The sequence below is a fragment of the Hermetia illucens genome, chromosome 1 (assembly GCF_905115235.1).
Source record: "Hermetia illucens chromosome 1, iHerIll2.2.curated.20191125, whole genome shotgun sequence".
Classification (NCBI taxonomy): domain Eukaryota; kingdom Metazoa; phylum Arthropoda; class Insecta; order Diptera; family Stratiomyidae; genus Hermetia; species Hermetia illucens.
In genome coordinates this window covers 204,038,426-204,054,803 of record NC_051849.1, presented here as the reverse complement: position 1 = coordinate 204,054,803, position 16,378 = coordinate 204,038,426, and the positions used below count along the sequence as shown (strand labels likewise).

General features: G+C 41.8%; 1 protein-coding gene across 1 annotated transcript in view; it reads right to left on the bottom strand.

Moving 5' to 3' along the window:
- The window catches only part of LOC119646226, an 88,667-nt gene continuing 72,289 nt past the window's right edge, over positions 1–16,378 (bottom strand). The window contains exon 3 of the mRNA XM_038046614.1: positions 1–602. Coding sequence (XP_037902542.1) covers positions 388–602 — 215 coding nt within the window. The 3' untranslated portion in view covers positions 1–387. The remainder of the gene's footprint in view (positions 603–16,378) is intronic.

The following is a 16,378-nucleotide window of genomic DNA, read 5'->3' as shown; positions in this document are numbered from 1 at the left end:
TTATCCTATTGTTAAATTATTACTGAATGGTATCTTTATTATTAAAATTAAAAAGGTACATTAATCATTACAATTATGTTGTATTTTCAATATGCATCAAAACTTCAAAGTTGTTATCCTTCGTAAACTTTAACTCTAATTTAAACTTTCTTCTGCATTTTACATTACAGTTACAAACAAAGTTGTTACCAACAAATTCACTTAGAAACTAATATCAAACTTTATAATGTAAAACATCTTTAATTTCCACTTCTATCTTTTGTTTTTCGTGTGGTGTTTCCTCATTCTATTGAATTTCCAAATTATTGACAGACACAAATGTGTTCGAATTGTTGCGGTTGCCTTTCAGGAATTATAAAAATAAATTAAAAGTAACATTAGAATTGTTTATGCGGTAAGTAATCGAGCGATGGCAACAGGGATGAGAATGAGAGCAGCCATTGGTCCATACTGGGCGGCACCGTTGCACTCGTCGGTCAAACATGTTTCGCAGAAGAGAGTTTCAACGTATGATGGATTTGGTGGTGAAGTCATGCATTTCTTTGGGGTGTCATTGGAGTCGATCCATGTGCAGGAGCGCGATACAACGGTCTTGTCGTTTACTGAAATGGAGAAATGAAATTGATGAGTATTGACAAAATTTATTTATATTTCCAAGTTAATTTTTGGTATTTGAACTAAATATAAACCGGATTTTCACCTTTTTGAGATTTTCTGGCAGCTAAATTGTCAGAAAATCGATTTAAGGCAAATTTTCCTGTCTACTTGTCAAACGAATGAATCTTTTACCTCGGCATTTAGTGAAAGTATCTAAATTTGTGAGTTTCACACGTGCAGTCAATTGCGTAATTTTGAATCTAAGGTTTGGGGAAACGCCCCATCTACATATGTGACAGGAAAATATGGTATAGACACGTGGAACATCAAAGCCAAAGTGACAATCAGTATTTTTTGAATATACAATAATCTTGCTGTCAACTTCCAAACATAAGGGTTCAAGGGTTCAGGTTCAAGGGTTCAAGGGTTCAATAAATATCATCGTGCCAAAGAAATTGGAAGGAACGTGATGAGGCCTCTCACGAATCTGGGTCTTAAAAGTCAAACAAAGTCTTTCCTTAAAAAAATTCATTACAAAATGTTATGCCAGTTTAACCCAAATGTAAAATTAATTGGAAAACAATGCTGTAAGCGCTCATCATCCATGCACTGTACCTCTATATTGTGCACCTTATTTCCCACTATTAAAAAAGCCACCGAGAGGATAGTAGGAGGATGAAAGTGGTCTTTTGCTGTGCCTTCGCCTCTCCCGACAAAAAGCTATTGCTCTTGTTCGATTTCTCGTCCGTGATAAAGTGCTGTTGCCAAAGTGCCTGCAACATCAACGAAAACAAGTCGCAGTCTGGGGCGACGCCGCGGAGTATGGCGGGTGGGACAATAGTTCCCAGCCAAGGGTGGAAGTGGTATTTTCGACCAAAAATGGTTGAGTAGTCTGGGGCTATGTCCCGCCCGTTCCGGTTTTTTGCAGTGAGCGCATGCTTCAAGCTGACGGGTTGCTACTGGTGGTGTTAGCCGCAATTTGTCGTGTTGAGTTCCACCAGCTCCTACTGCATCACCACTGCTGGTTTCACCAAATGCACAGCATCGAATTCTGGTCGAAGCAACTGAGTCTTGGCGCCATTGTGGACAGTTCATTAGAAGAACCTACAAATTCTTACGCTCCGAGTTCTTGAAGTGGGTCGATTTTCTTCTTCTGCATTCTTCCAGCGTGCCTTTGTTGGTGTTATATTATGAAACTGTAGAGCTCCATAAGTTAATGTGATACGGACCTTTGCAATTGGAGGGTTAAAGCTTTGCCCACCGTTTTCCTGGAAATTGTCTTTCCCTGTATACATGGTGAAAAATGAGTCTTTTGTTTTGCTTTTGTCAAGCATTAATTGACTATGTCTAGAAAGGTAGATATTCAGTGAGGTGATATGCCTGGCTTTCCCCAATATTCCACTTTCAATGGGTCTTCTGAATTCAACTGTCCGGTAAAGACAAGTTATTCGCTGACCCCCCGGATCTTCGAGGTCAACACCTCAATCGTAGTCTATTTTTTGGTAATATATTATATATATACTCCGGCCGCTTTTTGTAAGGAATTTTCTCGCTGGGTGTATTATCTTGCGCACCCCGGCATTCGGACAACGAACTGACTAGTCCCAAGAAAATATTTCAGGCCGTCCGTGAACAAGGACATTAGCCTTTGGGTCAGAGAGTGTATCGCGTGCCAGAAGTATAAGGTCATTAGGCACGCTAGGAAGAAAGTAGGAGTATTCCCTGGATCGACAGAGCGCTTCCATACCATACATCTCGACATTATAGGTCCTTTGGGAGACTACAAGCATCGCCTCGTGATCATTGATCACTTTATGTGCTGAGAAAATTCCACTGGAGGACATTAAAACCTAGTTATGTGCTGAGGCCCTCTGTCGAAACTTGATTCGGTGCTTTGGTGTCCCAGCCTGTATTATTACAGATCGAGGAATTCAGTTGGAATCTGTTCTACTCCTGGAGTTCGGAAAGCTCCTTAGTATCAACCGTTGCGGACAACGGCATACCAGCACTGAAGAAGGACACAAATCTGTAATAAGATCGGAAATTTTTTCTTTTAATACATAGTTTTACTTAACTGCGCATCGTCCGCAGTCTAAAGAGATGCTGGAACGATAGCATCGGACACTGGAGCCCGTCATTATGACACAAGGTGATTCGTATTGGGCGCAGGTCTTTCCTTTTGTTTTAGTTGCTTTCGTACAACCGCTCACAAAGGGTTTTCTGCTAACCCTGGTGGTTTGGTGTACGGGGGGAACCTACGACTCCCCGGTGACCCGGTCATCGGCAAGATAATTGAATTTAGAGAGACCGACCGTCTTCAAATTGCAACCGCTTTCGTTATCTCGTAAAGCGCAGCGAGTGGTCCGCACCCGTAGAGAGCTCGAAATTTGTAGCCTTGGTGAGGACAGATACCACCCGCAAGTGGTTGCATACGAGGGCCCATATAAGGTTCTTGAACGTGTAAAGCATTCGTTCAGACTGGACGTTGGAGGCTCGCCTTAGACAGGTTGACGCCTTTCTTCCACGCGTACTGGAAGAAGGTATGGCTGTTGCGTCCGTTTCGTCCACCAGCAGCCACTAGGGTCAAGTAACTTCGACACAGGTTCCTTTGTCGAAACTTCTTGGTCTCAGCTGGATGTGGTATTCTGTGGAGCTTCACATCTCTGCGCATCCGGAGGAGATGCCGACAACTAAGACTGCGTACAGCGTGCTCGTTAGACGCGTCGAAGGCTAAAAAAGGGAAGTCGACGGGGAAGTGTGCCCAGTTGAGGAGGATCTTTCATTTTCATCAGACCGCCCGGCACGCAACCATTCAGAATTAATAAAGAAAATGAACAAACATGAACATGAGAGAGAGTTCTGTGCTCGATACTCGTTGTCTTTAAACACTCAACGAAATACAATAAAATGTTTGCGAGACTACAAATATCGAAGGGCATACTTCAGTTGGAATTATTAAAGTGGTCGTAAATATCACACAATCATTGCGGAAATAATGCACCTCGCCCGCTGTATCGGGTTAAAAAATTGGGTGGACTGATTAGTGCGTCGTTCTTGCAACTTCATCCGCAATTGTTTGGTCTGCACACAATTTCTAGCACTGCCTGCTGCACAGCTAGCCCCTGAACCTATTCCACAAAACCTCCAATCTTCTCTCGCTAGCATGCACTTTCAACGAACAACTCTTAGCACCGATTCTCTCTTCGGTAGTGCCAACAATAAACACAATGCCAATAAAAGTAAATAAAGGCTAAAGCTCACTTTCACGACTCTAGTGTGCCAAACTTACAAAGAACAGCAACTCCGTTCGTCCGTTATCTTCATTCAAAATAGCTTCTCCCCACGAATTTGCTTTAATCGCCAATCCTTCTTCCTGGCTGCAACGTGTGTCGATCAGGCCGTACCGGCGGATCTTTTCACGGCGCGTAACCGCAACTAATTCTATCTTGACCTAATCTAATTCTATCTTGAATATTAGGAGTTTAAAAATATTTAATTTGAGTTCCAGAAACCTGGCTTCATGTTAATATATTAAATTCCGAGATCTCCCAAGAGAACTCCGTTTTCCGCTGTGGCAGGGACCGGGCTGCATCACGTAAGTCCACCAGCAGTGTTGTCCTAATTACAATTGAATATCTATTCATGACCCACCCCATTTTATTCTCCTCTGGCTCCCCATACGTTTCTCCCCACCCAAGTCCGTCCCGGTCTTTATTTCTTGTGAGTAATTTTCCTCTGCTTGCCCGTCTCACCTGTTTGGAGAGTTACTTGACAGTTTGTGGGAAGTTTTTGTAGTCACTTTCCCTTTCTTCCTTTGCAGTGGTTTGAACGTCTACACGATCAACTGCTCTAATCACTTTAGCTGGGCAGCCCCTTTTAAAAACCCCGCTAATTCGTTTTTTATTAATACCTGCTCTGTTGTTTCCTCTTGGAATTCAGCATCACCAAAATTTTTTGGACCACACTGCCGATATCTTGTTTCCCCAACCACCCGGAGCGTTACCTCTTGGCATTTTCTTGTACATCAAAGTTGTATATCAAAGTTGACACTCACCACTAAGTTCTTAAATTTAAGGCAAACCTCTGTTGGTGCAACTACACTTTATGCAAAGCCAACTTCGATGCTCTCAACTTTGTTTCATCATTAAGTAACTAGGATCGCATGTTAGCTAACTTGATGTGCAATCAAGAAAATACACACTATGAAAGAAGTTTCTACCTTCAAAAATGTCACGGACCTTGCTCACTTCAAGGCTGAACAGTGATTAAAATAGCATTCAAGATATACTTAATGAGCGTCGAAACAGCCTTAGCTTGGGGTGATTCCAGGCCATCTTATTTTCACACTCGCAATTGCCGCAACCCCACTCAGTGTTTTCCTACTTCTATCAATTTTGCAGGCTCCACTGCCAACTCCTTTGAACAATCCTATGGCCCATTTTGTGGCTATTTCCCTGGTATATTTACTTCTTTGCCATATGCCTCCTCTCTGGCTTTTCTAGGTACAGACTAATTTGAGTCGCTCTACGTTCCTCCTTCAAATCCTTGCTGGGTTGTGTTTCTCATTGATAAACTTGATACCAATGTTAAACCTGGCCTTGGTGGAGTTCATAAAATTTTCCTAGCGAACTGCAAACAATACATTTTGCTCCCATTATGCATACTTTTTTACAAAGATTATGAAGAACGCCACCTTCTTTACCTTTCAAAAGAGGGCCTTATTGTCCTTATTCTCAAAAGTAGAGGCTTTGCTTTAGTTACGAACTACTGCTCTGTCTCACCTGTTCTGCGTAGTTTGTTTGTTGTTTTGAAAATCGTTAAGAGAAGACGAAGACGTCAAAGACTGGTTTACTGAGCACTTCACCTTATAGGGAAAGATGACTTTGCGAATCATCAAACTACTATTTTAAACCTTTTCCAATTTACCAACTTCGTTGTTATGTGGCTTAGTTCATAGCAAGAGGAACTAACTAACGTTAACTATAATATACTCCTTTCTAAGCTCTCTATATTCAGCCTCGCCCCAGCATTCAATTATCACATGGCTGGTATCTTACTTTTTTAAATGTTCCTGGAATCATGGTTTCTCAGAACACTCCTTCTCCCTATCTCCTAGAGTTTCTCAAGGCTCTGTACTAGATCCCGCACTATTCTAATTGTTCGATAATGGCCTTCGTTCTTTGTTTTAGATAGATGACCTTATACTAGTTAACTCTATGTCGTCTCTGTTGAGCAAGCCAATACTAAATCGCCCCTAAGGTCACTAACTTTAATTCTCCCCAACATCCCTGTTTTCCTGGTGAACATCAACCAATCAATAATTGATAAGCTTTCTCCAAGATCTGGGTGCAACCTTCAATTTCTAGTTCGAACTCTCAGATATGCCCCTATGCTGTAGAGTTCAGTTTTCCAACGAAACGTTGTGTTGTCTATCTATTCCTTCTTTCTTGTCACTTTAAATATTTTGGTTCGTCTGAAAAAATGGATCCAATTGTCATCTTCTTCTTGTGTAGTATAGCATTTTTAAGATTCTTTTTTTTTCAAAATGCTTAGTTTTTCTACCTCTTTCTTGTATTGACAGTTATTAAAATCTATTTTCTTTTTAACATTTCCTTTCAAAGTTAATTTAAAAAAAGTCTCCCGCTCAAGCTGTAAATAAAAAAATATTTATTTGCGTTTTGCGGTTGCTATGCTGCATTGTTGTTTTGGCAATTAGATGGTAATTATAGTTGATGAGTTTATTGCCGTACGATTTGCTGCGTTGTGAAGTCAACGACTGCAAATTAATAGGAGTATACAAAAACTGGGATTTATTAAGGAAGTTTAGACAGAAAAATGTGTCTGGAAAAAAAGGAATACATATGAAACCCATACAGGTGAATTTTCCAATTTTCCATAACTTAACTTTCCAAATATGTAGTAGAGCACAAACGATATAAGATAACGAACCCCACTTACATAGGTGAATACACCTTCAAAGCCAAACGAAGCAAGTCATAGCAATTAGCGTTAAAGTAATTTCATAAGACGTGTTCTCTTCAAACACCGAGGTGAGGGCATACCAATCTGCTACACCGGAAATTCATAACGTCCCCGTGTTCACACCCTCATGTAGCCTAAGTGCATACCTCGTTCCCCACATGTGAACTTCTTCAGGTTGTCATAAGTTGTAATCCTTGCGCACTACATAAATTTCAATATAATGACTTGGCTTGTTGCAACTGTCTTCCCACATACTCGTGCCACTCATATGAGGGACTGAGGGAGTGAGTGCATTGCTTCAAAGCCAAACTCAAACGAGTGTGTGTTCTCTGGAATCAACTTAAATTGCTATCTTGCGTGATTGCTTCAAGTTAAAAGCTAACCTTTGAGTTGTTCGCCTGCTTCTGTAGTTTTATGTAGATATGTTTGTGCCATTCCGCGCAAAATGCATCAAGTCATGTTTGTTACTACGTAGTATGTATTGTGGTTCAGTAATCCGAATGGCAAATTCAATTTAGATAAAAGTTCATGAAATAGTTTCCATACGATTACTCCATAAATCAATACATTGGTTGGAAGATGGATCATTCGAGGAAACTCAAGGTGCCTTCCTCCTACACAAGCATTTGAAAAAATATTCCGTATTTTGTAGGTGACTCGTCACTCATCATAGTCCTTGGAATATCAAATGTTTGTAGATTTTTAACTTGGATTTGAACAATTGAGGGAATTAAAAATGGTCTTTTGCTTAAAGTAGTCTAAGGTGGGCACTTCATGCAGGTGATGTACCACTTGACTGCAAATATGAAGATATGACCTTGATAGAAGAGATTAGCTTAAAATAGAGTAGAACCTGCTCCTCCTTAGGTGCTCACTGAAACAACAACAGTCAGATCCGTAGAGAGTAAACTTGGGCCCTGGGTAAAAATTATCAAAAAAACCCGCATTTTGGGTGAAGATTATACCGGCAATTATCCGTTTATTCCAATGAAGTTTCTATTCGATGCCCCTGAGAAAATTTGGCCCCGGGCCCTCTTTCCAACTCATCAGACCTGCCATCAGCACACCATCTTCGAATTTATTTTATGAGAACCAGCGAAAGACTAAGTCTGAATGGGACTGTTACCCATTAATGATGGTAAAATAACCTTGGCATATTTGAGATTTTTGATAGTGTTACTTTGGCAAGAAATAATTCATGGCAAAGGGAACTATGCCAAAGGAAGAACATTACAAATTTTGGGCTGGCTACCACTGTCCAGCCCTCTCCCAGTTCCACCAAGTTCAAATTTGAAATTCCTCCCTTCGTGGTACAACTCTTCTCCCCCATATCTAGTTCAGCGTCCTTCCTAAGACGAGTACCTAGTTGACAACTTTGAAATCAATTGTGACCTCGGTCCCGATGGTCTCCTTTCTGCTAAAAATATATTTCCTTCCTCTGCCCTGAAAATTTATGCTTAGTTTTTGTAGTATATTGATTCTGTCAGATCATTGCCGACTTAATGGACTCAGAAGCTCTTCTTGATTCTTTTGGCAATTTATTTTTCTGTCAGAACTCCGCAAAGTTCTGTAGAGAATGCTGTTTCGATAGTTTGAGCTATCTGATAAGTAAATTGCACTTTCCGCCCTTTTTCTCTCCTTTTTCGACAACTGGGTATACATTCGATAAGTAGCGCAAGTTTCCTTCATCACGGAACTGATCTTGTCCGCCACTACGGTGCTACCTCGCCCTCCCGTTTCGCGGGACTTCATCCACAGCTGCCTTCCGGGTCGGGTTCAATTTTTTCGTCGCTACTATCACTGCGATCTACGAGGTATCCGGCTCTAATAAATTTCTTGCCAAATTTTGCTTGTAAACCTCGGTTGGGTGAAGGGAATATCAAGAGCATCTTTCACCACAGATTCATACGCAGGACCCAGTGATGATTTATCCAAACCAAATTGGCAAAAAATTTGTGAAAAAGTGACAGTCCACCTCACTGAGTGCATATCCCTATGTTCGGGGTAACCTTGTGACTAGATTGTCAGCTCTTCGTCCGCTACTATGTTGTTGGTCGGGCAAGCATTGCCCTCGTTTACATAATTCGGTTTTTGGTGTTCCCCTGTTCGACATGGGTTTCGATGGGTAAAATTGTCACCGGAATCATCCTGGTAATACACGGCCTTTCATACTTAAAATTTTCTGCGGTATTCTACGGTGAAGAAATTCGGACCCCAAATCACCATCATCTATGAAGGAATTCAGCCAACTTAGGCAGCGGAAGTAGTGACGATAAAAGTAATTGGCGACTGTACTTCGGTATACTTAGGTAAAAATACATTTTCTGACTATGCAAGGGAATGGGAACCATTATCCCAGGCCGGTGGCAAAGAAAGACTTTGGCGGTTGAATCTATAATAGTATGTCAAAGATCAAGTGTGGTGTTATAGCATCTTCCCTATGGTCCACTCCATCATGTTAAGGATAATATTGACATTATACTCTTTATAATTTTGGACATCTCTATCTGTAAGAACGTGGTACACTTTCAGGCTGTTTTTCAAGCCAGTGCTCGCATCTGATCAGTACGACGTTATAGGAAGGGATGAATTAGGCGGAGAGGAGAGATTCCGGGTATGCCTTGTCTCGGATTATGCCTAGTATACTGATGTAGTCTCCCGTTCTACTTAATTGGTGCGACACGAGACACAACTTTGTATATGACACTTCATGCCATTTTGGTAGTAAATATAGGACGCAATGGACCACCAGCAAGCTCATCTATTCTCAGCACAGAGCCTGGCAAATCAGGTTGGATTCAACTGTGTGATGACGCGGTAAGGTTTTAAAGAGGCTTCGGTTTTAATAGTAATATTGAAGGGACTACATCGGCTCAGAAAACGCCACTTCAGTAGACTTTATCCTTTTGGGGGCGATAATTAACGTCGCCGACAAGTTAGCAACGCAGTCAATATAGTTTTTAAGGTTTTAAGTAAAATAAAACCGTATTAAAATCGATTCACTTTCTGTTTGTCCGTCTGTCTGTTTGCCTGTGACACGCACTTCTCTCCCAAACGGCTACACCGAACCAAACGACATTTGGTGGACATATGGGAACTATGAAATCCCCCCCCCCTCCTCGCTGTTTTCTTGCTGAACCGATACCAGTATCTCTACTACCAAATTCTATCTCCACCTCCACGTGGTGGGGGTTCTTTCTCAATGAAAAACTGCGGGCGGGACAAAACGGGACAAATTCTAACAACTGGTCCTGGGGGTTGGGTAGGGCTGACAATTCTACGCGGAAAACAATTTGTTACGAAGCCACAAAGGGAGCTTGCGACTGGACTGACAACGCAACGACAAACCCGGTAACGTAAACGAAATAACGATTTGCGCACTTTCTCATGGAACGTGCGCCCCCTGTGCAGAGAAAGGGCTGCCAAGCAGGTAGCCGATGAATGTTTGGCCCCCTACATGGGGATGAACGATTCTGTAGTTTACATAACGACGAAATCTATGAGCGATACTACAACCGTCTGGTTGTGGATAAAATCTGGCTCAACAGTTTGCGGTTGGTGGGTCATCTAATCCGAATGGATAAGGATGATCCAGCCCGAAAAGTCTATAATGGAAATATCTATTGTAGTCCTCGGCGCAAAACTAAGCTGTCTGGAGTTTCTTACTAAGACAGTCCTAGACCGGTTTTTGCGCCGTTGATGAAGATGAGTTACTTCTTCATTTTAAGTGACTTTTGCTATTGTAAAAGAACAGTTTGCTTTATTTCTTGAAGTTCTAGGACTATCACGGACCCAAAGGCATTCTCCTTGCAAAAATATAGGCTGCTTGGTAATTGCAATAGTGACATTCTACCTGAGATGACGTTTGGCTTTTTTTTTAACACGGCAGATTCATCAGGAGGCAGCATTCACTACTATAACATAATTTTACGATCTATGATGGTTGTTGTGGATGTTGATAGTTTGTTTAATTGTTTGTTTCTTCTCTATTAGAAGCGGGCATCTAGGTAAGCTTCATAAAACTTCCAAGGTCCACAAGGCGGACTACCGGTTGTGTATGTGTGGAAGAATCGAATTTTAATATCAAAAACTCCCTTCATTTGCTGGACAAGGAGAAAATGCTTAACCATTGGGGTTGGACAGACGATAGTGTCCTTCGATCACCAGATTAGCTTTGAAAATCATCACCCAAAAAGTGGCCAATGACTAGTAATCCCGCCAAACTTTCTAAGAATCTATTCTTGGGAATTTTGAGGTTTGGATAGGGGCGACAAAATGTTCAGTTATAACAAAAATATTTTCAAACAAGTGTTTGGACTTGCAATGGAGAGCCAACTATCACCTGTGGTAGAGGATATTGTAATAGAGAACCTAATAGAAAAATTCCGCAGAAGATTATACGCTACCCCAAAAGCCTTTACCAAGAACTACGCACAACACACATGTAACTATGTACAAGCCATTTATTGCAGAAAGGTTAAAAAAAAAAATCCTACAAGACAAGAAAATTTGCTGTAGAACTCAACACAATGCGGGAAGATGATTTTCAAAATTAAAAGTCCCAGAGTCAATCATCAACCAAACCAATGTGGTTTATAAGATACCGTACGGAGGAAAAACCAACGCGGAATGGAGGCCATGTATATTGAAACATCAAAACAATTTCTAAAGAGTAGGATCGTTGGGCGCAAATCGAATTTAAAGGACAAAACAGGACATAAAAGAGCGCTGGCTCATCACTGTCTAAATAAGAAGCGAGCAGCGGTATTCTCGTTAAGGATAGGGCTTATTCACCCAATTCCTTAATTTTAAAGAACTTCACAGCAAGAAATCTGGAACGATTAAATATGGTTGCATTGCGATCCCAAAATGCGATTACAAACGGCCTGAAAACACCGGCCTCAGGATGCAGTGTGTGAAATTACAACGTCCTGCTGAAATCACATATTCTCCAATCCTAATTCATCCAAGTGTAGCAGTAGGAACACATTAATCACGGTTATACACTATTCACCATTCACAGTAATCCTTTGGCCTGCGTTGTTCTCAAACAAGAATGGGCCGATACCAAACAATGACTTTAAGTGGATCTAATGGGTGTTCATAGATAATACAGAGTTTCTCAGGAATGAAATGGGCCTCGTCATCCATGATGAGTTTTGGTAAAAAATTAGGTTCCCCGCTTTTGAGATTCAGTATAACACGAGCGTATGTCAAACATATTTCAAGGTCAACTGTCAATAGTTGGGTGCATTTTCAAATATTTATTCAAAAAACACTGAAGAGACAACCATAAAAGGTCCAATTATGTCGCACGTCGTCTAGTTGATGCTTTAGGTTTTTCCACCAGATCTTGATCCATAGAAGTGATATTCTGGGCAGAATGAGCAGTTCGGAGTCGTCCACTGCGAAAAAAATCTCTTGTTGATCCAGTCCCTTGAAGTCGAATGACTAAGCGCAGGAGAGTTCGTTCAGTGGATATTGTACGATTAGGAAAACAACGAGGAAATTCACGTTCTTCTAAAATCGTAGACGAATTATTCTTTTGAAAAGTAGGCACAATTATTCCGTGTTCTTAAGGGGTGTAGGCTTCCATGTATTTTTTCTCATAAATTCTAATTATTTTCACATTACAAATATAGTAAATGAATTGACATTCGACAGAATTGGCAAAAATTAGAAGTTATTCCATCTTTCAATTTTGGCCATCTTTTATAATGTTTACTAGATGAGGCATGCCTACGGTGACACAGTTGGTTAAGGTATTAAAAATTCTAAAAGTTTCGCACGCTTTAGAATCCACTTGAAATTATCTCATGAATTGTTATATTAAAAAAAATTTAAATAACATATTGTTTGTAAACATTTTGCAAATTATCATGAAATAAATGAAGCCGTGATACATATGCCCACATGAACGGTTTACCACAACTGCATAGTTAATTGCACCTTACAATCAGCACTTTGATTGCAGTGGGGAAAACTAGCAATTATTGTATTGAATAATAGATGGAAATACAATTGAATAGAAAAATCACGATTTTCTCGGCTCTGGGCTATGATAAATATGTCCATAATTCATATATGTGAATTTATTTAACATACATATGTAGGTATTCATTGCTTGGTTGCGATAAAATTACTATAATTTTCCATTAGAGAAACTTAACTGGTAACGAACAAAACAGTAGTAAAACTACGGGGGTATGACCGGAAAGAATGATAAAAAAAGTAGAACCATAAAAAGGTTTTTTGTTTGTTATCTGCTGATGAAGTTGCTTCAATTGTTTATAGAAATGTTGTTGTACATATGCATGACTTCTAAAATTAGAGTATCATATTAAATCTGCAATGAAATTGAGTAAACCAGGCCTTACGGGAGGGCTGTGAAAAGGGGGATGCCCATCGGGCCCGCTAAACAAACAAACATTGTCTATTACGAAATACTGTCCTCTATATACATGTATATAAATTGATTATACACCCATTTCCACATCACATATAGGACCAGTTTCGAAAAGTACTAATTGAACCCTTTCATTTGATACCCCACATGATCTGTGAAAAAATTGTGACTCTCTGTGAAAAAATTTTCCACCTTCCATTCACATGTATGGTTAGTCGCCCTCCCCCCTTAAATTTAACACAAAATAGCGCCACTCACTGCATGTAAAGGGAACAACAGACCACATGCTCCCACCAATTTTTCGTGATAATCGGTCGAATCGTCTCCGAATAAATCTGGTGTGACAGACAGACAGACATGTGAGGAGTTGTCAGATTTCCCATCAGGCTCGTCCCTTCGCACGGATAAAGGAATGCTCGGCGGATGCGTATGAATATGTACTTATACGCAGTCGAAGGTGTGGGTTCATGGGCATGTTTACCAAGTCGGGTAAGTGGGAGAAAAACGCCCACCCGTAGATAAAAATGGCTGCAGGAAGGTTACCCAGAATAATAAACCACAGGTGCAGGGGCTCGGAACCCCAGTATCGGCGGCTTTTTGAAATGGGGAAGCAGGCCCCAGTCGTCGATATCCCTCGACTGCAGTGCCTCGGTGGTGGACAGCTTGGCCACCATGGCATCTAATGCTACATGCGGCTTAGACAAAGAGGTGTTTAAACCGAGCACATTGCTCCCTAGAACACCCATAGCAAGCGCGCAGAAGGATGTGCCCAAGGAAGAACGTTGATCATTGAAAGCCGCAGTGACACCATCCGCATCCGAGCTTAAAGGTTTAGGCGAGGCTCCTCAATATCGAGAGCCGCAACCGTTTAGGAGAAACTCAACGATTATGAGATCTCGTCCAATATCTAAGGCGGAAATCTGGCTACAGGAATCCCGTCAACGCCAGAAAATGTGCGGAAAGAAGACTGGAGGCTTTGGAGCAGAAGTCTGACCTGGAAGGGTCATCCTTCATTTTGCTTGGAGCAAAAATTGTTAAGTTATCAGAATTCATCAAAGATAAACGCAACGTGCACCAAGCAATCAACCATATGATGAGAGCAATTAGGTTTCTATACAACAAATCGTGGGAAGATGAGAAAGATTTGAAGGAGACGCAGATGACACCCAACCATATGCTTGCGGATGGGCGGAGGAAAAAGAGGGTTCGGGAAAAGGAACACGAAAATCCAGGACAACAGCAGGTTCCCAAAAAGCAAAAAGTCGTTTCACCCGCTTTGAAGAAGGGGCCTAAAACTTCGATAGGCGGGAAAATAGTGCCTAAAACGCCAAGCAAGCCGATGTCTCAAAATGCACATGACGATTGGACAAACATTGGACCAAAGAAGCCCAAAAAGAAGAAGGAGAGAATGAGGATCCGTCTCGTAGCAATTATCGTTTCAAGCACGGGTAGTATGTTCTATTCAGACATACTAAGAAGAGTGAAAGGTGACCCTGATATCAAAGGCTTGGGGAGGAGAGGATGTAAGCAGGATCCGGAGGAACTAATAGGGAGATCTTATGTTGGAACTGAAAAGGTCCGAAGAGAGTAAAGCCGAAGACTTCCGCAGCCAAGTCAAAAATTTACTTGGGTCCTAGATGAGGTTGCTTCTAAGGCGGAAATCTGCGCTGCCTTAGCGGAGCAATTCAAGCTGCACGGCTTGCAGGAGGCATCCATTGTAAGCCTTAGAAAAGTGTATGGAGGTACACAGACGGCGACCATCCGGTTGCCAGCGGAAGCAGTGCACAAATCTCATTAAAGAGATGCTTCAATGTCTATCGTACGGACATCTAGCGAGAGTGTGCACAAGTGAGGTTGATCGGTCTAACCAATACGACGTTGTGGTGAAACAGGTCACATTGCTCGGGATTATAACAAGGATCCGAAATGCATGTTTGGTTATGGAAAGCAGGGCTTCGACATCGGTCATATTGCCGAAAGCGGCAAGTCCCTAGTTCAACAAGGCGCTAAGTGCAGCGAGAAAATGAGGTTGCTCTCGCAGACCACTCATGAATCGTAGGTGCAAGTGGCAAGCGAACCGTATAGAAACTTTCATAATAATGTTTGGGTGGCCGGTCCAACAGGTAGGCGGCCTTGTGGGCATGCGGGGACCAAGCCATACAGGAACATCTGAGGCAGTCTACTAGTGGATTCGTATGGCCAAAAATAGACGGCATATACGTCTACGTTGGCCGAATTCGAGGACATGCTGGACAGATTGGTTCTGAATGCAAAAGGGTGGAAACCAAAAGTTATCGCTGGTGATTTCAATGCATGGGCCACAGAATGTGGAAGTTCACTGACGAATGCAAGAGGGCGTTGTCTCTTGGTGGCTTTCGCCCAGTTAGATATCATATTGGCTAACTAACGATGGCCAGGTTAATACTTACCGGAAAGGGGAGTTCGGTTCGGTTGTGGATCTGACTTTTGTTAGTCCTTCACTAACTCCCGATATGTCCTGGAATGTCAGTGAATAGTAGACCCATAGTGATCACCAGGCATTAGTTTTTGACCTGAAGAGCAAGTCAAGCGGTTGGAAATCTGCTCGTCCAAAAATATGGAGGACGTCAGGTTGGTCTGCGAAAGCAATTGGCGAGCAAATATTCATAGATGTATGGTTGGACCAGGACACTATACAAGATACACCCTCGGAAAAAGCCCTCCGTTTCACGAAGTGTATCGCAAAGGTATGCGACTTATCGATGCCGAGACGTTATACTTTCCCCAGTAGAAGGCCAAACTGCTGGTGGAATAGTAAATTGTCAGATCTTCGGTCGGCGTGCATCGGATCACACGTGCGGCTCAGAGAATAATGGGGGGACCAGGAGGTGAAACACCGAGCTTACAAGGAAGCCCGAAGAAACCTGAAACTGGCTATACAGCGAAGCAAGAGGGACTGCTTCAAGCAAATCTGCGCAAAGGCGGATATATACCCGTGGGGAAGCGCCTACAGGGTTGTGATGAGGGGATTTAGAGGTCAGGCAGATCCACGAATTATATGTCCCGATCTCCTTCAGAAAATCGTTCAGGGATTGCTCCATTAAGAGAACACACGAGGTTACAGTGAACTGAAATCTTTAGATGTGATTGTAATACCCCCAGTAACGGCGGAAGAAGTATTTGAGATTTGCGGTAGGCTAGGAGACAACAAAGCGCCCGGCCACGACAGCATGCCAAACAAAGCCCCTAAGCTGGCTGTTAATTCTACGCCAGATATGTTCATAGGTTTGTTTGAAGCATGCTTGATGGAAGGGATCTTTCCTGAGACATGGAAAAAACAAACCATTTCCCTACAGGCCTATATATCTAGGGTCACTATGGGGAAAATGTTGGAGCAAATAATCTACAATAGAT